General features: G+C 38.9%; 1 protein-coding gene across 3 annotated transcripts; it reads left to right on the top strand.

Moving 5' to 3' along the window:
• The first annotated feature begins 2925 nt into the window (after positions 1-2925).
• Positions 2926-25307, top strand: LOC125373362. Of its 3 annotated transcripts, XM_048384387.1 has the most exons (6): positions 2934-3253; positions 6681-6779; positions 12406-12720; positions 15677-15736; positions 16874-16949; positions 17684-18859. In XM_048384387.1, the coding sequence occupies exons 2-6, from the start codon at positions 6722-6724 to the stop codon at positions 18291-18293; spliced, it is 1119 nt and encodes a 372-aa protein (XP_048240344.1). In that variant the 5' UTR covers positions 2934-3253; positions 6681-6721; the 3' UTR covers positions 18294-18859. The 3 variants fall into 3 exon arrangements, 2 of the variants coding, with proteins under 2 accessions (XP_048240344.1, XP_048240343.1); XM_048384386.1 differs by lacking the exon at positions 6681-6779 and having other exon boundaries at positions 2935-3253; XR_007218360.1 differs by lacking the exons at positions 6681-6779; positions 12406-12720; positions 15677-15736; positions 16874-16949; positions 17684-18859 and adding an exon at positions 25226-25307 and having other exon boundaries at positions 2926-3253.

Raw genomic sequence — 25307 nt, 5'->3', positions numbered from 1 at the left:
CTTTATCTATTAATGACTTACTGAGTTACTCTAGTTATTACTAGCTAGGGTTTCCATACTCCGTTTTTGTAGTATTCGTATATAACCAACTTTTCCATGATTGCCTAGCTTAGGTCAAGTCCATTATATATCTGGGAAATTAAGAATTTTCATTCCAAGTCAAAGTGGTTGATTCTTTAGTCTGTAAGACTATTTGGATATTCAGGCGACATTGTTTATTTCATTGTCAAAGAGACTTGTTTTAGGGATCAGCCCTCTGTTTATTTCCCACTATTTAATACTGTCGAGGTTATTTACTCATTAGAATGTTGGGTTAATTAACTCTCGGGTGTTGATTGGTCGCAGCCGACTTAATTGGCTGTCTTTGCATCTTTTCATTATCTTGTGTTCTCTTTTTATCACTTTTATACAGTTGCTTAGTTAATCAGCTTGCGTGTTTACTCTGATTTTATTAATCAGTGATCAATGTTTGATCTGTTTGATTGTCGAGTATTGATTTGCTTATAGTAATAAACATGTGAATCTATTACCACGTTTTCATGATTACTTTATTCTTGTTTGATGACACCTTGGTCCCTGAAGCACAGCTCCGGAACACACCCCACTACAGGATAGTCAGTATTGTGAGTGGTTGTTCTTAAATTTGAAACTTTCATAACTACTTTTTACGAGAAATGTTTGCAGAACTGATACATGGCATTGTGTTATAATTTGACTACAGATCTAGACATAATTGTTATAACGGTGCTTGCAAACGGTGAAATGCAGTTGCTCGATGTTCACACTTTACATAGAGTGTTTTGGTCCAGTCACAGGGCCAGTCGGACACGATCCATCTTTGTCAACATTCTAAGGAAAATGCAGGTACCCTTTAATGAGTATGTCACGGGGATAAAGGAAAGTAGGTCCGAAACAATTTTACAAATAAGATAGAGCTTATGATAATAAAAATTATTATTATTATTTATTATTATTATTATTATTATTATTATTAATATTATTATTTTTTATTATTATTATTATTATTATTATTATTATTATTATTATTATTACATCACAACTGCAAGGTCCCTTGTATGTTCTAACTGCTTTAGGTCAAGTAATAATGTCCAGTTGATTTTTAATTAAGCAGGTAAGAAACATAAGTCTGGTGCTTAAGTGATTCAATAATAAAAGCAACAATTGGTGGTTGAACATTGGTTGAAGCAAACTGTTATAAAGTTTCTCAAAACATGACACACGGGTTATACGTTCAAAACTCAAATGGAGACGCCATCTCTTGATTCATATATGACTCCACAGACATGCGCCCCTTTCCACAAAGCGATTTTGGGGCTAGGACGATCACCTTATCGCTAAGATCGCTTTGTGGAACTGATGCAGGTTATGCTCATATTTGACGTAGATATAATGTCAGCCAAATGTGTGTCCGAGGATGACATTATTGCCTTTTTTTAAAACTAATTCAATTATTTCGACAAGATTATACAATGGACTGCATTTTATATCAGTGATCCATACGAGCAAAGATCAACACAGCGAAATGATTAAAACCTATTCTGATTCATAACTAATGTAAGTTTGGTTTCAATGGCTTTGCAGTGGAATCAAGGCCACATACAGTCTGAGACAACGACAGCAGAGCAGGAGAACTTTTAACAGCGTGTGAGCAAGAAGAATGCATATCGGAGACAACTCTGGATTTGGAGAACTGCTGATGCACATACAAAATGCCATCTTCCCGGGGCAATATTCCACCTTTCTCGAACTGGGCTGGAATTTCTGGGCTCGACCGTAGCGCCACCAGTGGCAATTATGAGTTATGTCCTTTCTATGTCCCTTCTATAACCCCTCTATTGACCAATCAGATTCCACCTCATATCACTTGCATTTGCTACAAACAAAATGTCGGCGCCCAATCAATACGATCTTATTGATTATTATCAAAATCTTTGTTGTGATAAAACGGGTCTTACTTCGCGAAGTGCCTCAAATCACATGAGCATCTTGATTAAAATCATGAAAAGATTTGGAAAAAAAAAACGTTTCACGTTGGCGGGTTGGCGGTACACATGCTTTGGAATCCTGCAATCGCCCGAAATCTGCAGTTTTACGAATCGGATGTCGATTTTGATACGCGATTTTGATTGGACAATGCATTTGTCCACTGTTTTGCACTTATGTAGCGACGTGTGTGTGTGTGTGTGTGTGTGTGTGTGTGTGTGTGTGTGTGTGTGTGTGTGTGTGTGTGTGTGTGTGTGTGTGTGTGTGTGTGTGTGCCTGTACTAGTCCGGACTGAAGTCGCCTTGTTTTAGCCCTTTGAGGCAGAGCGCCAGAAAAAGTAACAACAAGTACCATCTTTAAACGTCATTTGGTAAGACGCGAACCCCGAACCTATCGCTCTCCGGGCGGGCGCTCTACCACTAGACCACGGAGGCGGTCTATAGACGAAGAAGATCCATTTGCTGTTGTTTCATATGTTCAAGGAGCTTTGAAATTGCAGGCCTGTATTGCACATAAGGCATACCCTCTTCTTCAACGTCGATATTGAGAGAGGGGTTCTTTTCATATTATAAAAATGAGATGAGGTGAAATGGGGTTTAACGTCGCGTCCAAGATTGTTGCACGTGTGTACGTGTGTGTGTTTGTGTGCCTGCTTTTACTAGTCCGGACTGATGCCGATTTATAGTGCTAGCTCACTGAGATACCATGCTGCAGTTTAACATGAATACCCCACTCAGACACAGTATACTGACTCCGAGCCGACCAGTCCTTGTTTCAGCCTATTAAAACCCAGCGCCAGACAGGGTAACAACAAGTACCACCTTTTAACGTCTTTTGGTATGACGCGGACGGGAATCGAACCCCGGACCTTCCGCTCTCCGGGCGGACGCTCTACCACTAGACCACGGAGGCGGTCTATACACAAGTACAATACAAATCACGGGAAGAAGTGACAATGAGTATATGGAGTAAAAATTGCATGAAGAAATCAATGAGGTGAGAATGCTGACTGAGAAAGGTTATGTATAGATCACCATTTCACCTGTTTGGTACAGTTTTCTCCAGTCTATTGTGTGTTAGCCAAGCCCCGTGCGTATAGATTTACGATGTACAACCACGCAGGGTCCTGAAGTTACTTCCTGGTTGATAACCTGAACGTGGAAGACTGACATGCTCGCACTACAAATTAAAATGGACTTGTGGAGTTTGATCGCCAGTTTGTTCTCCATTCTGCATACAGTTCATACAGGTAAGCATAACTACACGTTAATACTGGAAATAACCAAGCGAAATACAGTGTGACCATGGACAAACAGGACATTCGAAATCTATACTATTGATGATTACGTGAAGGGCACATATCATGGCGGTGCTTACAGTAGGGTAGGTCAACATCCAACATCGCAAAACCCTGTGCACGTTTTCTATGGCCTGGTAAACAAACAGGTAAAGTCACGGGTAGAGTGTCGCGAGATACTCAACACTGAATGTTATAGATGCTATTTGTGTCTCATCCAGGTAAATTAGTGCCTACCCGCCAACAATTGTATGCTAAAGTGATCCGACTGCATTTTTAAAGGATAAATGTTTGTGTACAGTATAATACGACGTTTGCAACGTTTCAAGTAAACAGAGCGTTGAAGTTACACTGTGTTGTCCACCCGCTTCAGTGTGGGTTTTCCCGTCTCATGTGCAATCAACGGGGCGACAGTGTTAAACAAGGATGTGTATTACCACTAACATAGCACGGCACAATATGTTACTTCCTTGTATACCGTCTAAAATGCTTGCATTACAAACATGAATTATTGGGGTTGGTGGGGTAGCCTAGTGGTTAAAGCGTCGGCTCGTCACGCCGAAACGCCGGTTTCATACCCCACATGGGTACAATGGTGTCCCCCGTCGCGATATTGCTGGAATATTGCTAAAAGCAGCGTTAAGGCACTCACTCATAAATTATTGATTGTTTTATTGTCATTTCGGGTTGCATTCTTCGGGAAGTAGGTAAGACATTCGTGAGAATGAAAGTCGGTATGATCCAAGTGTATACATGATTGTATAGCATGGCCCTTCGATGTAAACAAATAAGAAATAACGTCCTGCTTTTAATTTCATGCGTCACTTATTCTTGTGAATGTCATTTAAAAGCCTTTCTACATCTCTCCATGACGTTTATCTTATATAGCCTTGACTTTTTCAACTGCACAGCAGATCAGAGCTTTACATGACACTTTGTGCTGATCTGAACCACAGAGAACGTTTACCAACAGAGTAAGGAGATATGAGAGTTTGCACAAAAGATTGTGTTCACATACCTCGGTCACGAACGCGAGTGTGAATTTGGACACCCGTGCCTCGTGCTTTAATTTTACTTTCTTGTAGACGACCGCACCATGGCAAGTTGTATGTCAACACAATGTCTACGTGTTTGAGATGTTTGAAATATATCACAGTTTTATGTTTCACCCTTCAATCGGTTAATACAGGTAAGGATAATTGCGTTTGTCTGGAAATCAGGTATATGGCTTCACTGTTAACACTGTGACAGTTTAGTTTACGATCCCAGATTCGCCATTATATATAATAACCCTTGCTCTCAAAAGTTTCTGACGTGCTGTTTGGTTTGACATTAGTCGCAAACGTATACTTCTTGCTGTATATCTGCATAGAATTATTTGGTCACGCTTCTTATGCAACTTCGTCTGTGTGTACGGTAGAGCGGAACGCTCTGGGTGTTAAGGTACAGGTAATGCTACCATCACAGCAAAGTAATTCTATCCCGTTCTACCCCGTTTTAAACAAAATAATAGAACGGGTTGTGATCACGGTAGAACGCGTAGTTTGGCGTAAAATACGATGCTAATTCATTCATAAGGAGTCCTCAATACGTCTATCTCGTTCTTATCTCGTTCTTAGCCAGTCTGCGGTCCGTTTGTATCCAGTTCAGATCGTGTAAAAGTGCCCGTTCACCTCATCCCGACAACGTTTCGAAGCAGTTCGAGCACGTCCGTAACCGTTCTCAACCCGTTCTTAACCAGTTCAACCTCGGTCTACCTCGTTCACAATACGTCCAAGCCAGTTCTAACTAATTCTAAACCCGACGAACTAGTTCGCAGTACGTCTTCATCTCGTCCGAAGTGTGTGTGTATTCGCGTCCTGGCCCGTCCTGTACCGACACCTATGGATACCGAGCGCGTTGTAGCCAGTCTTCATTCAAGTCCAAGGCTCCGAGCTGTACACATCATGCCTCCAAAGAGAAGTCAACCCGGTCGGTGTGCACACGTTCTGAAATTTATGTCCGACTGCACCACGTCCCTAGTAGGTTCGAAGTACGGCAATTCCGTTCGTAATACGTCTTTCTCGTTTTAAGTTCGTTGTCAATCCGACTAAATTTTGAGCAGACTTAAAGTTCTAGAGCATCCTCCCCGTCCGAGCCCGTCCATGAGGTTCGTAAAAAGACTGTCAATAGTTGCTACTACGTCCACTACGTTCATACACAGTTGGGGCCCGTTCGACGACATTTTCACGAACGTATTGAGAACTAGTTTGGTGTGATGGGGGTATAACATTTCAGGAGGGTGATCAGGAAATCTAAAATCTAAAGACATGAAGGCCTCAGACTTTTAGTTCATTGGATCAAAAGATTATTACCAAGGCGAATTGGAATTCCTAGCCACGATCATGGGATCATGGCACGCATGAGGGACGACAATCAGCACAGCGATATTCGGCGCTTCAGATACCTGGGCGACTTCCAAAATGAGCCATACTGAAAACATGCGCGCGTCCCCTGAATTGAATTTATATATTCGAGACATTGCTTTGCACATCAAGTTTGAGGTTGGACCAAGTAATCGACAAACGCACGGTACCACCAGTTTGACTTTGTTTCGCTGATTTGTTTTGTTGCTGTTGCAATACTTTTGTCTGTGTAGCTGGCGGGAGGGGGTACATCATAGATGTTTGTCGGTAAGTATCGCTTACTGGGGAATTGAATCATGATAAGACATAAAACAACGCCAAGTACAATTTAACAGGTTTCACGTAGCTAAGGGGGTCGTTAAGATGGCGTCATTCATTTTACCAACCTTAACCACGAGAGCGTGAATGTTGTTTTACACCAGCTATATCACGGCGGCCTGGCAACCTGCGTCTTACGCACATGCATCGATCAACGACGTCGGGGAACGATGACACGCGATGCGCCCACTTGCACAAAGTTATCTTAGCGTTACGACTATTGTAAGCTTATGTTAAAGTATGGGAGTTACTATCAGCTTAGTGCTAAGATCGATTTGTGCAAGTCCTTATCCTACAAATATTGGACGCTTTGGATGTATACTGTCCCGGGACACCCTTCACATCTCAGCATCCTTTTGACCATATCATACATTGTGGCCATCCAGTCCCCATCTATCCTACGCGTGACACCCACGAGGTTAAGGCGACGTGTCTTTTTACGACAGGTGTAGTGCATATATACGAGTCATATTCGGATGTCTTTATGACACATTTTCTTACGCTTATTATAACAATTATGTTGATACTGTATGCTGACTAGGTATACACTGTAGACACTGAGATTGGGCCGATTTGCAGCTGATTTTTGTGACGGCCGCATGACAGATATTTTTGAACAAGGACTAACAGGATGTCCATATTCCACTTTCTTGTAGACGGCCTAAATATTGAGGACTGATATGCTCTCACTGCGACCATGAACTACTGGAGTACTATTACCTGTGTCTTCCACATGCTTCAGGTGGCTCATGCAGGTGAGATTTTAATGAATTGAAATTACTGTGATCTCTGTGACAACTGCTTACTGGGAGCTATATAGTGGACATGTGTCGCGTCAACAGAATAATTCAAAACAGCCAACCAGGTCGTACGTGAGGTGGTCAGAGACTGATTTAGTAATGCACTTGGTGTCAAAGTGGTGAGACACATATTCATCCCTATATACGAAATCACATATAACATCACCTAATCCGACTCTCATGCGCTGTTATTTCGGGATATCCATCATTACACTGAGGAAGTTGGAAGTATTCCGAAAAATGTTTCCAGTTTGATACAGTGAACTATGTTTATAACGAACTAACGGATATAACGAACTATTTTTCTGGTCCTGTCCATTTGCTGTGTATATTCCGTACATTTGCTTATAACGAACTACGGTTATAACGAATTAAAATTTGTGGTCCCTTTGAGTTCGTTAATAACCGTAGTTTACTGTATTTAAAACTTTTGTTGGTAAGACCGCCAGACACCACTGCAGGTCGTCAAAAAATTAAATAAACAAGAATATCTTTTCATCACTTTGATAAATGACCTGGCACTTTTCATCTTAACCCTTTCACGCCAACTTAAAAAGCTTTACTTTGCGTAAATGCTTGTTAAAAAATACAATATCCGTCATATCTCGGCAGTGTAATATTACATGGTGTTATTTTTAAGGTTAGTTCTTAATACTTACGCCAGATACTCCTGAACGGTGATTTCAATTAACGTTATTAAAAAAAGCTACTTTCATAAATGACCAGCCTGTGTTAATCTAAACCTTTTCTCGCCAACTCAAAAACATGTTTACTTTGCATGTGTTCAAAATACGGTAGCCTACATTCGCCATATTAGCGACATCATCAGCATAGAGAAGTGAACATATATTAGGATTATCTTTAGATATGAAAATGCCACAATAGTTGAAGAAGTCATCAATTTGTTGATGTAAAATGAAAATAACAGCGGGCTGACCATACTATTCCAGCACTGAAAAAGTCTGTGAGACCTTGCTCTGTCCGTACACAAGTCTGTAGTTTTGAATACATATTTCTTAAAACAGTTAAAATATTTCCATGTATGCCATAGCTAAAAAGGCGATGCCAAAGTAAAGTGTGATTAACGCAATCAAAGGCTTTTGAGAAGTCTATGAAGAAAACATATAATCTGCCACCTGTTGATTTAGAGGGGTATTTTCTAATCATCCCATAAGGAGAAAACATGTTGTCCACCGTCGAATAACCCTTCCTGAATCCAGCTTGACTTTCATAAATAGAGGATTCATCACTCGTGTTTTTTAATATGGGAAATATCAACCGAGTCTTAGTTAATCGGTATTTGCCGAGCCTTTGGCGAGGCAAATACCGATTAACGGGACGAGGTTGATATTTCCCATATTAAAAAACACGAGTGATGAATTCTATTTATCATTTTCACATTTTTGCTTCCAAATTAAGGAATAATTGCATTAAACATTAACGTCAGCAACTTACGTATAGATACATACATACATACGTAGTGATACATGTTTTCCATAGCCATGTAAACCAAAATAAACAATTCGCTGAGAAAAAAAGTTCCTCGGATTATTTTAAACAAAATACTTGAACAGACTTTTGCAGAATAATTGAAACTTAAATAACGGTAACAACAACGATTCTGTGTAATCTGATTATATCTCTGGTGTAACTTCACTTATAATATATAGTTTCAAATCAAACCGCTCGCTCTTCCGGTTATCTAATTTGCATATCTAATTTGCATACTTATGTCATTGGGGTATGACATACATGTTTTTATGTCATAAGCTTATGTCATGGATAAATGCTTAAGTTAAATGATAAATAACATTATTTTCATGAGACCAATTTTGGAGTCTCTGGTTTAATATTTTGGTGAAAACCTTTCCAATCACTGGAAACAGAGAGATTCCTCTGTAGTTGTTTGGATAAGATAAAGTGCCTCTTTTATGAAGAGGACATATGTTTGCCTTGCACCAATCAATCGGGAAATTCCCAGTTTTCATTATTCCATTAAACAAATTCATAAGTATCGGAGATATTTGAAATGACGAATGTTTCAATAATTCCGATGGAATTCCATCGCAACCTGCAGGTTTATGACATTTAAGATAACGGATTGTCTCTGTAACTTCCTGAAGGGTTATTTCTCTATCAAGTTGATCAGGTAGTCCTTCATTGCAATTGTTACAATGTGAATCATGCTCGAATAAATGTTGATTAACTTTATCTATAATAATCGAGGTGGTTTGACCTTGATTGCAGTAACTGTTTAAAGTAGGCATGCCATTCAGTGCCACTAACTTTGCTACCTGTAGAAGACGAGTTGGTCTTTTTAAATGATTTAAACGACTTCCATAGTTCATCAGGGTTGTCACGAATACTATAAAGTTTATCTCTGATTCCTTGCCGAAAAAACGATTTACAATCATGACACACTAATTCAAATATTCGCTTCTTTTGTTTATTAATTTGCAAATCAAGTGAAGCGTCAGTCAATCTAAATTTGTCTAAGGCCCGATACTTCTCACGCTTGGCTGTCCCACACTGCATGTTCCAACACGCGAGCTGTCGGGCGGGTATAGAGTCACGTGACCAATGTCGTCTGCTCATTGAAGCTGCTGCCCGCTCGAAAAGACGGAGTATCTTATTGACGGCGTCATCAATATCCTTTTAAATTTCAGCATTGATATCCTTAATTAGTGATTTTGAAACATAATCAGTGATTATCTTACCACAGACTATCTCTCCAAACGTACTTTGTATAGGGTGTCAGTAACATGTCACCGGCTCTACCCAAAAGGTTAGTGTTAAAATTCAATTCACAAATAATAGGAACGTGATCAGATTCGTCCAGACTCAGCACCCTGAAGTCTATGACTTGCTCGAACAGAGCTCAGGTAGCAAGCATATTATCCACTGTGCTACGTCCATTGTTTGCAGTACATGTGTAATTACCAACCTCATCTTCAGAAAACCTTCCAGTCGGAAAATGAACACAATATATACAGCAAATTTCAAGCAGCCTTCTACCAAAGTTGTTTACCTCTTTATCTTTGTTTTTACGGGGTAGTGAAAAACAATCGCTGTCATACCAATCACTAGCGGGTAGATATTCTGCACTGTCATAAAAAATGTAGTCTTCTTCAACAATGGTGAATAGCACCATGTCTCTAGCAAACTGACAATCATGTTTTGTGACAACATATGGTTAATATTACTGTTATGTTTATGCTGTTTCAATGACTGACAATTCCAAGAGAGAATATTCATATTGTTTATGCAGGAGGAATGGGTAAACTTTGTATCAGTCAAACCCTGGCCACATCCCTATTTCAGTTCAATGAGTTCCTCTGTTTCAATATTTATATCAAAGAGTTTATTGCAAATCATTAACTTGTCAAAGCGGAGATAGGCTTCCTTGCTGTCTTTCCTGCATCAAGCATATGTGGGATAAGTTTCCTCCTCTTTTGTGTCACTGTGAAGCTGTAGTCCTCGCTCATCTTGAATGGAGACTGCTTTAGCTTGTTCCTGGCACTCAATAGAATGTCTGACTTGGTCTTACTACTGGTAAGCTTAACCACTATTGGTCGAGACTTCTTCCTACCCACTCTGTGTGCTCTGTCTATAACAACTTGACTCTCATCCTGTGCATTTTTCATTTCAAGTTTATCTTTCATAATGATTCTGACCTGTTCTTCACAATCTGCCCATGTTTCTCTGTCTTTTCTGGAATTCCATATACAACAATATTATCCCTCCTGGACCGATTTTCTCAATCATCGGTTTTAGAAAACAAGTCATTTGTTTTGGTCGCTATGGATTCCGTAAGTATTTCTACTTGCTGTTTTAAAGTTTTTTACTTCTTGTTGTAAACTCTTTACGATATCTGCAAGTTCACTGACGGTAATGCCAGGACCCGGGTTAGTTTCCGCATCACCACAAACAGTTATTGTCAACATCATCATAACGGAAAGTGTAGCCACACAAAGTGACACACTCAAAGTCGGGATTCTAAACTTCACCTTCAGTTTTCCAGGCGAAAACGTTCCAATTTTCCACTCCCATACTGCTTTTAGTGAGATAACATGCCTTCTTTTATGACTTTACAGAAAACATATTGATGAGCTCGTTGTTTTCATGTAACTCTCAGGGGAGGTCACTCTCATATCGGTATCTCGGTTGTGTGTTTTTACGCAGCGTTGTGCGAATGCTCATTTTACTACTTACGTCAGAGACACTAAACAGTAAGTTTATTGACTCATTGCAGGGCATCTATTATTATGCTTGTAAAATACTTTGTTACATCGTATAACACATCAATAGATTGAGTGAGCCCCTCAGTTGAAGTCGGCATTTAACAGTATCTTTGAAAAATGTTTGCAATCTTTTATTTATATATGATTGTTTAAATTGAAAATGCGTCATATCTAGAAAGTAATCGACAATTGACATAATAGTCTCATTTTTCTATCTATGACGATGAAATCTAAAACGCGACCTTGATTACCAGTTTCGGTTTTGCCGTGGGGTGGGGCATAGTTCTTCCAGAACTATGTTTACAAGATCATAATAATTTTTATTGTATAAGTATGTGAAGTGTATTCTTAAGTATAGGAGAGTTATAAACAATATTATGTATCATCACAAAAAAACCAAGTAGTTTGCCTTATGTTATGAAAAACATGCAATAGCCTGTCAGAGGATCCACCGATAGTTATTGCTTATTTAGCGTCCTGCATATAGACTACAATACCAGTAGGTGTACAGAAGTCTCCTCAATTCATAACAATGGGTTTCGTGTCGATCATTATAATTGTCCGTACACACTAAACACACACGGGCATGGGTACTGTTGTTCAATCGCCGTTACCTTGTTGCTTGGTTTGTCAGCACCATGCCTGTGCTCGTGGGTTTTACCAACGGGGCAAAGATCTAAGACCTGCATCATCACGGGATTTCCTTGTGCATCAAGCTGTTGTGCCGTTTAACCACTGAAATGTTCAAATCGGAGTAAGGAAAGCATGTCATGTTGGTGCGAATGCTAGATTCACTGTTTATTGTTCATGATCATTCGTCAATGATTAAAACCTATCTGAACAAACTTGATCAGTGAAAAAGGCTATACTAATAATGCGTGCATAAACCCCACCAACAGTTCGAAGTGTATTAATCAATCTTCTATCAAACAAAACCCCATGGAACAAATTGATATGTTTAAACCGTACAAAGCACCGCTGAGTACATTACTAAGTATCGATCATAATAATTCAATAACAATAGACATTTCGTCCATATTTCAAAATGTAAACAATCTTGCCTCAGAAGTGTCATCAATGCAAAGTAATGTTTGAGGGAAGATAATACATTAATCACATTTCACCCAGGTAAGAGATGATTACAGTGTTAATGTCGTAGCCTCCAGATATTAACTCAAGGCCTTCACGACATTCTTTCTGTGTCAATAAACGATTACGGAAACGAGTGGAAACGCTTCAGTTGCTGGTAGATCATTCTGTGGTTATTTTAGTCTCGCATACACTGTTCACACTGATCACGTTAAATATTCATACATGTTCTTGATGTGTCTTTCTTGTAGGCATAACACATACCAGTAAAGCGTGCTATGGGTCCGGTCGCCTTCCCTGTGTTCGACATGACATTAGCTGCAACAACACCCAGAAGATCGACATACAAGATGCCTACTACACTAACAACACAGAGTGTACAATAAACGGTCTCTCAGAATGCAATGTGAACCCGGACAATGTGACAGAATCCGGAAAGCACAGTTTTTTTAGCACCGCTGAGATGTCTTCGCTCGTTAAAGCCTGCTCTACAAGTTGTGTGTATATTGCACCCCGACGAAATGAAAATCTAGCTTTCTCTGTTGTGAGATATGAATGCAATGAAGGTAAGGTTGGCACACATTACAATGCTATGAGAGTGTACATACATATTGGTTAATGACCCTTAAAGAGTGGGAGTGTTGTGATGTTAATTCACTAACAGAATTGGTGAAAATTCCAAAGTCTAAGGATAATCCATTATAAATATTAACTCCTTTACTCCTTTACGATTTCAGTTATCAGGTTTTCAATAAGACATTAATGATTAACATTGTGGGTGCCTGTAGGACACATGACGTTAAGCTTACAAACTCTTGAGGGGTTTCTAGTCACTACGTGTTTCCAGTACATCATACATAAGCAAAGAGCCGACTAAAGATGAAACGGTGACCCAGGCTCAAAGACTTCGATAGATGTGTGTAATCGTATCTCATAACGTTGATGTTTGCTGATGTTTATAGTCTCCTTTTCGCGGGCAGTCTGTAATTATATAGCCGGTGAAAGACAGATCCCACACAACGTTTTATGCATCAGCGCAACGTTATTCGATTTAACACGAAGTTATTATAGCATTTCTACTTTCTATGTTTTCGTACCATATATATGCACCATAATAAAGAGTTAATTTGATGAATGAAAATATATACGTAGAGCATATACGGTAAACTGCGCAGATGACGAACCAGATATTTACTTCGTAGAGAATATTAAGTTTCAGTAACCATCATTTCCATGACTACAATAGTGTATCACGAAAGCGACGTAATAATAAAACATGGTGAGTAAATTGCAGGGTGATTTTTCCGAATAAAGATAAGGCGGTACCAGGTAGAAGAGGGCTCAGTTTTAGTGAGAAAAAAGTAAGTTTCAGTAAGGCTTATTATGGTGACTACGGTAATGTATCATGCAGGCGATGTCATTTGACGACGTGCATTACTATAGCTAATTATATATAAAGCGCTAGACGATAACATATAATGAAGTGAATTCGGTAATTGTATATTTGAACGAGGCGCGTTTCAATGTGCATTGTCGCGAAATGAAAAAGAGGACTAAATATGTTATTAAATGATTACGGTAATGTATTAGGCGGAAAGGCTGTTTTGTACTATAATATATAACTGAGTAAAGAACGAAACCTATTACAATATTTAAATACTTATACATGGTGATAAAACATAAAAATACAGAATGCGATGTTATAGTTTGTACTGAAAGCGCGTACGGGAGGTAAATCTACTCACATAACATTTGATGAGCGAACTGAAGAAACTATGAATTAACTGCCCTACCTAAAAAATACATATTGGTTGAAGTAGTCATGTTAAACCTAGGAATCGTTTTGTGACTGAGCTATGTGTACGCTACGTTGAAGCACAAACATCTAGACTATCAAACATTGTTGAACATGGACATAGAATTTGGATATGATAGTGGATGTGGAAATATAGTCATGTACTATTGGTTTTGTACATTAAAGACATAACAGGAGGAGCTCACGAAGCAGGTTACGCAAAGCATTATTGGATAGCGCCTAAGTACGAAACGATAAATATTATTTGCAGCCGTTTAGGATTAGCATGTGTTTCATCATACTGAATTGAGTACTGAACCATGGCAATATATGATTCTCTGTTTCAAACTTAACTCTTACTTTTTCTAGACAATAATAACATGAAAAAATAAGTTTTATACATAAAATAACAATATTTAAATGTTTCCTAACTTGAAAAAGAGGTTTATTTAAGCAAGTGTGCTTGTGACTGAAAATCTTAGGACTTAAATACCCTCACAGCTCTATTGTATAACATAAATTATGTGGGTTTGACACGATGGTATCTGGCCACGCGCAGTGTGTGGCAAGCAACTAGTGTCAGACTGGCCTAATGAGATATGATAAATTAATGTTCCGCGCGTGGTTAAACATATGATGTCTGCTACCAAGGGAACAGGTTTTAACCCTTGACCATGTATTCACGACAGGGGAAGGGAATGAAAAGATGGTAATCTCAGTGACAAATGTTGATTTTAATTATAGTTTGAACGATCGTCAAACATGCGCCTTCTGGGTAGAGAATACTTATCGACACTTGACCAGAGACGAAATGCTGTGTCGACATTGATGCACCATGCTTTATCTATGATTGCATTATTTTATAGTTCACATAAATGAGTTTGTTGAAAGAACGTCGTTCATGTAAACATCAACCTCCTTCATAAAAGAGAAATGCAATATGTCTGTTTTGCATCCACTTTATATTCTGTCCATGCTAACGCATAATAGTTACATTTACGTCCGAATGTTGTTACAGTCACATCATCCAAGATATGTGCTCACGTTTGATATTTTTTCTGGGTCAGTTGGACAAGGCTGTTTATATTTTTAAAGTATTTAAAAATCAAGTCCTTGGGTAAAACATCAGCATTACACCTTGAAACATTGTACAGGAAGGATCATACCCATGGATGTGTCATTATGTCAACATTGAGACCTTATTTCGTTATATATTAATGTCAATTGTAGTTTATGATTAATCGAAGGACACAATAAGTAAAGGCTAACTGTTTGTAGTTAGAAAAACAAAGTTAACTCTATATATATCAGGATCTGTATATAGCATTCATTTTCAGCGATTTTCGCTTGAAAAATAGACATACTCGAAAGAACCTGTGAAAATACCCTAGAGGAGTTTCTGAAGATCCGGGTTAGATTGATCTTTAGCAACCCATGCTTGTCGTAAGAGGCGACCAGCTGGATCGGACGGTCAGGCTCGCTGACTTGGTTGATGTATGTCATTGTGTCTCAATTACGTGGACCGATGCTCATGATATCAATCATTGGACTGTCTGGTCAAGACTCGATCATTTACAGACCGCCGTCGTATAGCTGGAATATTGCTGAATGCGGCGTTAAACAACAAACAAACAAACATCGACACAGATAATACTGACGGTATGAAGTTCCGTATTACCTTGTCATTTGCAGATGTTCATTATGAAATGTATGACTTTTCGTTACAGCGTCACCACATATTAGTACTTCAACCCAAACAGTGGACAGAGGCGGGCAAACACCAGCAGGTATTATACTCGAATGCATGGAATGAAGGTTGTATAACTCCGCAGTCTGTGATATTCCGGATATTACCATCTTTGGTCCCAACATAGGCAACATGTTTCTTTTAGGCGGAGATAAAGCAAAGGTGACGTTAAACGTGTAACTAACAGCATATAATGTTAAACTAATCCAGACCAGGGACACCAATTAGTGAAAGCACCAACAACGACCCACACCAGTGGGAGATGATCGATAATGACATGCAATCAGGCAAGTCACAGTGCCATGCCTTCTTGGAAATGAAGGTGCCCTCTAACATTTTGCCATAAAGTTTAGTGCCTATAAGTTCTTAAGATATATTCCATGATGTACTGAACATTTTAAAGTAAACATTGCCTTTTATTCGACTCTTTGTGTGTCGAGACACTTTCCCGTCGATTCCATAGAATGATCAGTACTAATCCAATCCAATGCAACTACATCTAGAAATGGAAGTTTCACAGCAGTAAGAATTAGTAATTCATTTACTCTGAGATATCCATGATACATATGAATATTTCTTAGATACAAGTAGAAGCATAATCATTTGTTTTGACAACCAATATATATATATATATATATATATATATATATATATATATATATATATATATATATATATAGCGCTTATGATTTTGTTCTAGAGCTGAGGGGAAATGGGGGCTTAACGTCGCATCCAAGATTATTATATAGCAACGTACATACACGCGGGTGGGTGGGTGTGATTTATTGTACTGGTTCATATTTATGCGCGGTCTTATAGTGCTAGCCCCTTGAGGTGCCCCAGTTTAACTTCTATACCCCACACAGACACACTAAATTTCGAACCGGTCGGTCTTTGTTGCAAGGCAAAAGTAACATGTCCCAAAATTAAACTTTCTTTACTTAGACGCGGCAAGGAGATCGAACACATTATACTTGAAGAACATAAAATAAATGGTTAAACTTCATGTAAAACGATGTGTTTTTGATAATCGTTTATAGGGAGGAGTCTTTGGTTTTGGATTTGCAGTCAATTTTATTATCCTGCATTATCGGATGACACCAGGTCAGATATTTATATCAAAATTATATTGTATATGTATATGTACTTGTTTATTATAATGCTTTTTTACTTGCAGTTGTTGGTGGAGTTGTGACCACAATCCTGATTCTAATTGTTATCGCACTAACCTTGGTGTGGTATTTACGAAAACGGTAAGTATCAAATGCACGACAGATAAAATTGGCATGTCAGTGACCAAAAATTATGCCTGATGCAATTACCTATTTTGACTTGTACCATATTTGTAACACTTTACTTGCCTTTGCATGTATTTGTGACGGGTGCCACCGGTGGGGCAAAATACACTCATCTTTTCGGGAACACCACGTCATTGCTATTTGATAGTGATTCACAAACACATGTTCTTGATATAGTTGGAATCTTACAGTCGACTCTGCTTTGAGCAGAGATATCTATTGGATATGGAAAGGGTTTTGTTGCTTTATCAATATGCATTATTTTTGCTCTTCGTGCACAATGGTTTATATGCAATCTGTATTGTTACAGTTCGTCCACGATAGTTGCCTTGTGTTCATTTTTATTGCTTTTCCTACACGATTGTTGCTGTTCACGTAGTGATGTTGCTGTTTGCGCACGATATTTGATGTGCATGAATTTTTTTGCTGTCCGTCACCGATGGTTGCTGTGTATGAATGATGGTTGCTGTTAATACATGATAAGTCCTCCTCATGGGGATGGACAGCCTTATTTATTTGATGAAAAACGTTATGCAGTCATTACAAATGAATGTATGTATTTTGCCAGCATCATTTTCGGTTAAAGTGTAACTGTTTATGTAAATATATTGTTTAGAATGGTAACAAATGTTTATTTCGGTAAGGAAGAACATGTTCAACATTACGCTATTAAATGTTTAACTTTTCAGGAGACGCAAAACTAATCGAAGTAAGAAGACAATAACTCCTTCCAAGGATGTAAAGACTGATTTCACAGATAACTTGGCCGGTAATAGTCCACAGAGCAACTACCATGAGATAGACGAACTGAAGACAAACAGCAGATCAAATGATTATGATTATGCTACTGCGGACGCTTTTGATATTGCGCCTGATCAGAAGAACTATCTCACAATCGAATCAGTCACTAAACCAAACACAAACCAGAATTCTGCACCTTCTGCCACGGAAGACGATTATGATCATATCGGAGACAAACCATCTGCCCTGACCAGCAACTATGATACCACAGCCTCGGTTGCCCAATCAGCAGGCACTGCAGCACAATCACGAGAAGACAACTACGGCTATAATCTTCTCCAGAAGGAAACAAACACCAAGACAGTCCAGAATGACTACGACACTACCGCTTCTACGGCAAAGGCAGTAGCACGGCTCCACGGGAGTAACAAGACTGATGAAAATGACTATGACCATTTCCCTGGATCAAACAGCAAATCTGAAACGCTGAGTTCATCTCATGGAGGAAAAGTTAGAGATCGTTCTGATGATTATGCATTTGCTGGACCAATGTCGTGATCAAATTAGCATAACAGTTATACTTGAGACATATTGTGTGAGAAGTACATTCATTACAATCATGTCTTTACATTTCTTTTCTATGTACCATGGAGAAACACATTTTCTGGTCGGATGGTCATGTAAGTGTATGTATGCCTGCATACAGGTGATTTCATGTCGCCTTACTTCCTTGTAGGCGACCTCAGCATTGTGGATTAAATGTCAACGCAATCACTAGCTATAGGTGTTAATACAGGTAAAGATGATTGTGTTTATCTGAAAACCATGTATGGCTGTGGTAGTAGACGACAAAGGGATATTAAATATACATTGCCTTCACTAACAAAGTTTTGAAAAGGGTGATAAAGCCGATGTATAGCCGATTTATAGGGCACGAGCATAGTAGTCGAATGCGCCACTCTTCTCCCTGCATGGGTGAGTCACTCAACCGGGTGATCGAGAATTCGCTCATCGTAGTTTGGAATCCCGGATTCTCCCGATTATGATCGTTGCTCTCACATTATTATACATACGTGCTGGTTTGGTTTCTCAGAGGACATGCTTCTTTCATGCTCTTCATTCTCCAAGTCGCATTTAGCAAAATTATGACTTGAGCTTGAAAATGCTATGTATAATGTAATTTACATACACAAAGTCCTAATAGTATGTAGAGTAGAGTCCTCTCCCTTTTGTACAGTTTCCTGTGTACTTTAAATTAAAACCCTCAACATGCTCAATATAATTTAACAAAAGAAGTTGTGTACATGAATGTATAGTGATAGTGAAAACATTAAAGTGTTCGGAGGCTGGAAACAAAATATCACTGTCAGTGAGAGAGTAAATATTGCTTAAAGCCACATCAGTAGTATTGCAGCTATTCGCGGCTGCACTGTCAGTTACAGAAATAATGACAGGCAGTGATTTTCTCCATGAGGCAATATTATACACGGCTAGCATATTCAATAAAACAAAATTCTCAAAGACCAATTTGTAGCATTCGGCTAAAATGAGATTGTCCGATGTTTTTACACGACACCATATTCGCTTCTTTAGGCCATACAAAATTAAAAATTATTTAATAGATCTTCATCCTCTCCCACCTGACTACAAAACATCCCGCCTTACATTATTCTGTTTCCTCAAAGTTCCTAGAAATAGAAATGTCGCTAATATGTGTGTTCCTACTCCGTACACGTAGCCCTAATGAACACGCATGATGCATGTGAATCGCACCCTTTAACAGCAATTGTACACATATGCCTTAAATAGTTCGATAAGCAAACAATAAAATGTTAAAAATAAAATGCGTCCCGTCTCCCGCGTTTTTAAAATTCAATCAAACTCTAACTATTAAAATATTGCGGCCTTGACATCCACATGATAGGCATGCTTAAACTGGAAAAGTACCCCCAATATCCAGCCTGAGGGACCGGCATGGCTCTGAATAAGTGAGTGAGTTTGGCTTAACACTGCTTTAAACAGTATATATATTTTAATTATACCCCGACTTGTCAGCTAGAAATGGGACGAAACCCACCATCATAGGTTTTATGCACGTCCAGACGACTGAGCCACTAGATGACTGTGTAGGTGATTGGCAGAAAAACGCGAGAATGCGAGATCGCAACATTGGCATGGTCAAGTGTGGCAATCTCGCGTTCTCGCGTTTTAAAAATAGTTGCACATAACTGTATAGGCAATTGACAAAAACGCACGACAATGCGAGATCGCGACATTGGTCAAGTGTCGCGATCTCGCATTCTCGCGTTTTTTACAAAGGTTACATATGATGGTTTGAGTCGAAACATGCAGCGCTTGCCAATCAGAATTGTTCATATATATTCGTTGGAATTGTGGTATTTTAATAAACATTTTCCCGCAAATAATCAGTTTAATACTCATTTTGATAATTATGAGTTGAAAATGAAATGATCACCACTTTGAACATTATATTAGGTACCTTTCTCAATATTAAAGGGGGCACGGGTAGCCCAGTCGCCTTAGGCGACGCGATTCGCTGTGCAGAGTAGTGTCCCTTGGACACGCCAGACACCTATGATTGTGGGTTCGAATCTCGGTTCGCCCCGATTATGTTTCTAGGTTCGTCAGCACCATACCCGTGCTCGTGGGTTTCGTGCGCACGGACAGCGTCTAAAACGCGAGCACAGGAGATGAAAAAATGAAATGTCGCATTCTTGCGTTCTCGCGATTTCGAGTTTCTGTGGCCTAATTTGACAAGTCGAGATCGCAAGACTTTTGACAAAACGTGCTATGTACCAAAAACACGATAATGCGAGATCGTGAGAACGCGAGGTTTTGGCCAAATCTCGCGTTCTAGCGATCTCGCATTCTCGTGTTTTGGGCATATTTAGCTCGTTTCCATAGGTCGAGATCCTTACAGTATTCCATAATTGTCGCCATCAGGATTTTCATCACATGTTGGAAGTCTACCGTTTGTTGGTTACGAGAAATGTTTACATTTTGGTATTAAAATGCCATAACAGTTGAAGGTATCCAAACTCCTATTTCTTGTACATCTGTATTTTATACATACTTCTATTCATTATACATTTTCCTGGTAGTGTTGTTGGTACTTGCTTCCCTGACTGTGTATGGATGTAGACACGTGAATCGACTTTTCATGACGACATATGTCATTATGCAATTCAAATCAGTGGAGGTAACAGCGAACCTTCCGACACTACCACATAAGAAAAATAGCGAAATGTCGCCTCTCCTTTGATTGTGTATAAATCCGTAGTCAGTGCTAATTGTTACCCGGTTAACTGAGCATGCAGCCACATGGGTTATGACCGATTATCTTGAACATAACATTCTGGTACGTCATACAAATGCTCTCGGTCATTCCCGGTGGTCTCTAGCACGCTTATCAGTTAATCAAAAAGCGGATTGATGCGTGTGATGCTGCATCTTTCTAACATGAACGTGTCAGATACAGTCATGTTGCACTAACACTGACACACGTGCCGTAGTTACAGTGAGTGAGTTTGGTTTTAAGCCGCTTTTAGCAATATTCCAGCAATATCCCCAGACATGGGCTTCTCAAATTGTACCCATGTGGTGAATCGAACGTGGGCCTTCGATGTTACGAGCGAACGCTTTAACCACTAGGTTACACCCCCGCCCCTACAATATATATATAAGGTGAGTGAGTAAGGGAGATGGATTTAACGCCGCTTTTAACATTATTCCAGTGATATCTCGGCGTGCAGCTTAATTTGGGAGGAAAGCCTGAAGTGATGCAGGTCTCGGGCGTTTACCACTTCGATGAAACCCACGAGCATGGGTATGGTGCTGACAAACCTAGAAACATAATCGGGGCGAACCGGGATCCGAACCCACAATCATAGGTTTTCTAGGACGCAACTCTGCATGGCGAATCGAATATTTATTAAAATAATAATGGTACATGGTTTTGATTTTTTTGTTCTTGTGATATATTAATTAATATTACCAAGACCTTGGGGGTTTTCAATTACTCCATGCCCTGCCATACATGTATATATTCCAACATCGCAACACCCTGTGCACGTTTTCTATGGCCTGGTAAACAAGCAGGTAAAGTCACGGGTAGAGTGTCGCGAGATACTCAACACTGAATGTTATAGATGCTATTTGTGTCTCATCCAGGACAAATAGTACCTACCCGCCAACAATTGTATGCCAAAGTGATGTGACTGTATTTTTAAAGGATGAATGTTTGTGTACGGAATAATACGACGTGAGCAACGTATGAAGTAAACAGAGCGTTGTTGTTACACTGTATTGTCCACCCTCTACAGTGTGGGTCTTCCCGTCTCATGTGTAATCGACGGGGAGACAGTGTTTAACAAGGATGAAAATTACAGATAACATAGCACGGCCCCACATGCTACTTCCTTGTATACCACCTAAGACTAAAATGCTTGCATTACAAACATGAATTATTGGGGGCGGTGGGGTAGCCTAGTAATTAAAGCGTCGGCTCGTCACGCCGAAGGCCCGGTTTCATACACCACATGGGTACAATGTGTGAAGCACATTTTCCGGTGTCCCCCGTCGCGTTATTGCTGGAATATTGCTAAAAGCGGAGTTAACTCACTCGCTCATAAATTATGTATTGTTTTATTGTTATTTCGGGTTGCATTCTTCGGAAAGTTTACGTAGGTAAGACATTAGTGAGAATGAAAGTCGGTATGATCCAAGTATATACATGTATAGTATGGCCCTTCGATATATGTAATATATGCATTTGGAATCTAACAGACATCACACTGCATAATAAATCTCCTGTTGAGCTTTGTGCATATATTCTAAGCACCACTTGAGTGACTTCTTGATATGTTGCCTAAGTCATGGTAAGTAATATTAAAGTAGACAGTGTCCATGAATCAATCAGCGCTTGGGGTAATAGAAATTGGAAGGTATACATACATAACGTACATGCGTTTTCTGTTGGGTTCAGTCGATTGTCGGTTTTAATCGTACTATATTTACAAAGAGAATTTACTGGATTGACACAAGGTGGTATGATCAACTGACCTTGTTCTGTTTGAGTATTACCACTCATATTACATGTATCCGCTTGAGTATTACCTTACACGTCCTCTTGCAGTCTCTACTTGTGAACATGTATGCGATGTTACTTACATGTATCTCCGGGGTTCATTATATAATTAGCAAACCCGTTGAGTGCGTGAGGGTTTACCCGTGTAGGATAGGACATGTTGATGCGTTTTGAGAACAAAATTTGTTACCGTTGTTGGTTCATGCCTTTGTAGCGTATTTTCTATTTTTTAATTAACTCTGTCCATTTTGATGCTTTATGATACAAATAAGATGAGATTGCACAGCTATTTATATTATGATGGTTTTGTCTTTTTAACAATAACAGGTCCAGTGTCTTTACCTTCATTCTTTAAAGTATGTGTGTTGAATGGACAGCATAACGAATGCCATGATCCACCTTATGCACGCTTTGATTACATAACATAATATCTTACTTGAATTGTCGACATTTATTTAGAATGTTTTAATGATATAATAATTTTAGCTTTTCATGTGCTTTTTTATTTTGATTATAGTTTGTAAATGACATATCAAAAAGTACAATTAAAAGATAAACAAAGTTAAGGTTGAACGAATTGCACGTTTATGTAATAACCACCATAGATAAACCCTAGTTCCAGTTATCTATGTATTTGTATGGGGCATATGATTCACTGTGTGACACCCATGGCCACAATAATATACCAAAACCATCTATTATATGCTGCCTATTTAAGGCAAAGAAAACTCATTAAAAGCGTTTGTTAATATGGGAAATAATCAAAATGATCTTATTCGATTTGTATTTGGTAAGCCGATCATTGCTGAAAACAACTGGTTTGTCTAGTTTCGATTTACAGTTCGCCGTTGGCTTTAATATTGCTGGTTGCTGCGTAAAACGTCATTAATATATTATAGCATCAACGATCTACTTGTTCTATTGTACCTATTAACTATGTACTATCCACTTCTCATACGGTTGTCCAAACTATATTAACTTGGGTAGGTACATGTTTTCTTACACATCTGTGGGTGAGAAACACATTTGAGATAACTGGCATCAAACATATGTGTGAGATCGAATTCCAGGCCCGTGATTGACTACTCCATGGCGATGACCTGAGGTCAGATGATGACGCACTACTTTTCTGATTGCAAGTCATTGATAAGTTGCTCGTTCTTCAGTCGAATGTTCACCTACGTCTGTGTTGAACCACGGGACCGTGTAAATAATAATAATAATAATAATAAACTAACTCGTCCGCTACAGTTACATTATCTGTTGTTATGTCAACGTTATCCTTTTTTAGAGTGTGAATCCCCTGGATACCACAGCGACACATACATTGTATGTCCCTCCTCTTCAAACCTCACTTCGAAATCGAATAAAATTCTAAATACATCACGCACACAAATACACATCACAGTTTTGAATTCCCTCCTCTGTTTATCATTTACTATCATTTTAGGCAAAGCAGAATTAACTAAAGTTACTTCTGAAAATTGGGTACATCGTAAATCTCGTCAAATCACAATTCACGGCGTTATTTACTGTGTGTTTAGAAATCTAAATATCGGATATTTACTCGAATAATTAAAGTAGAAAATACCATATAAGTGATCACGGGTATTAAATCACTAATGATAATGCTGAAGCGTCGCTGATAAGCCTAGAATCGTTTAGAATGCTTTGGAAAATACGCATACACGAACGCCGAGGTGTACGTTCCACCATATTGGATTATGTTTACAAAATACCGGTTATTAGACGCCTATTCGATCAGGTATATTTCAAACTCAGCTGCTATACTTGCATCCCTGAATTCCTCATACATTTTAGAAACAAATGACAAATGGTCTTTGTCACCAATGCAAGTTATTATTTATTACTATAAATAAATAAGGTGCGGAAACGAACACAGTGCTCGGAAAACTGTACTTGCACTGATTTTACACTGTGTAGCATTTTAGAGGTACTTTCGTCTAATTGTTGCATACATTGGCTCGATCACGCGTTTGAGAATATTCTAGGACGAATATCCTTGCACTAATTATGGAATTTCAAATGTAAACATTACAATGGTGTGGTAAATTCAATAGAAACCGATTCGATGCTACAATGGTTCGGTTTTAGGGTGTGTAAGAAACAGATTACTGAACTCCTGCCCGTCAGATACCACTGATCTTACAACTCGCTTTCGCTCGTTAGATACGTTTTGAAACAACTCGTTGTAAGATCAATGGTATCTGACAGACACTCGTGTAGTAATCTCTATGTATTATATATACCTGAAAACAGCGTGTTATTCCGGCCTAACTTTAACACTGTATGCTAGGTTTAAGCAATGTTGATCCTACGTTAAATTTTAATACCTGTTTGTTGTGACATGTCTTTTGTGTAGACACAACACGAACCAGCAGAGCATGCTATGGAACCCACACACTTCCCTGTACTACACATTACATCAACTGTAACAGTACCGG

Source organism: Haliotis rufescens, unplaced genomic scaffold, assembly GCF_023055435.1.
Source record: "Haliotis rufescens isolate VD_foot unplaced genomic scaffold, xgHalRufe1.0.p SCAF_5, whole genome shotgun sequence".
NCBI lineage: Eukaryota > Metazoa > Mollusca > Gastropoda > Lepetellida > Haliotidae > Haliotis > Haliotis rufescens.
This window is presented reverse-complemented; position numbering and strand designations above follow the sequence as displayed.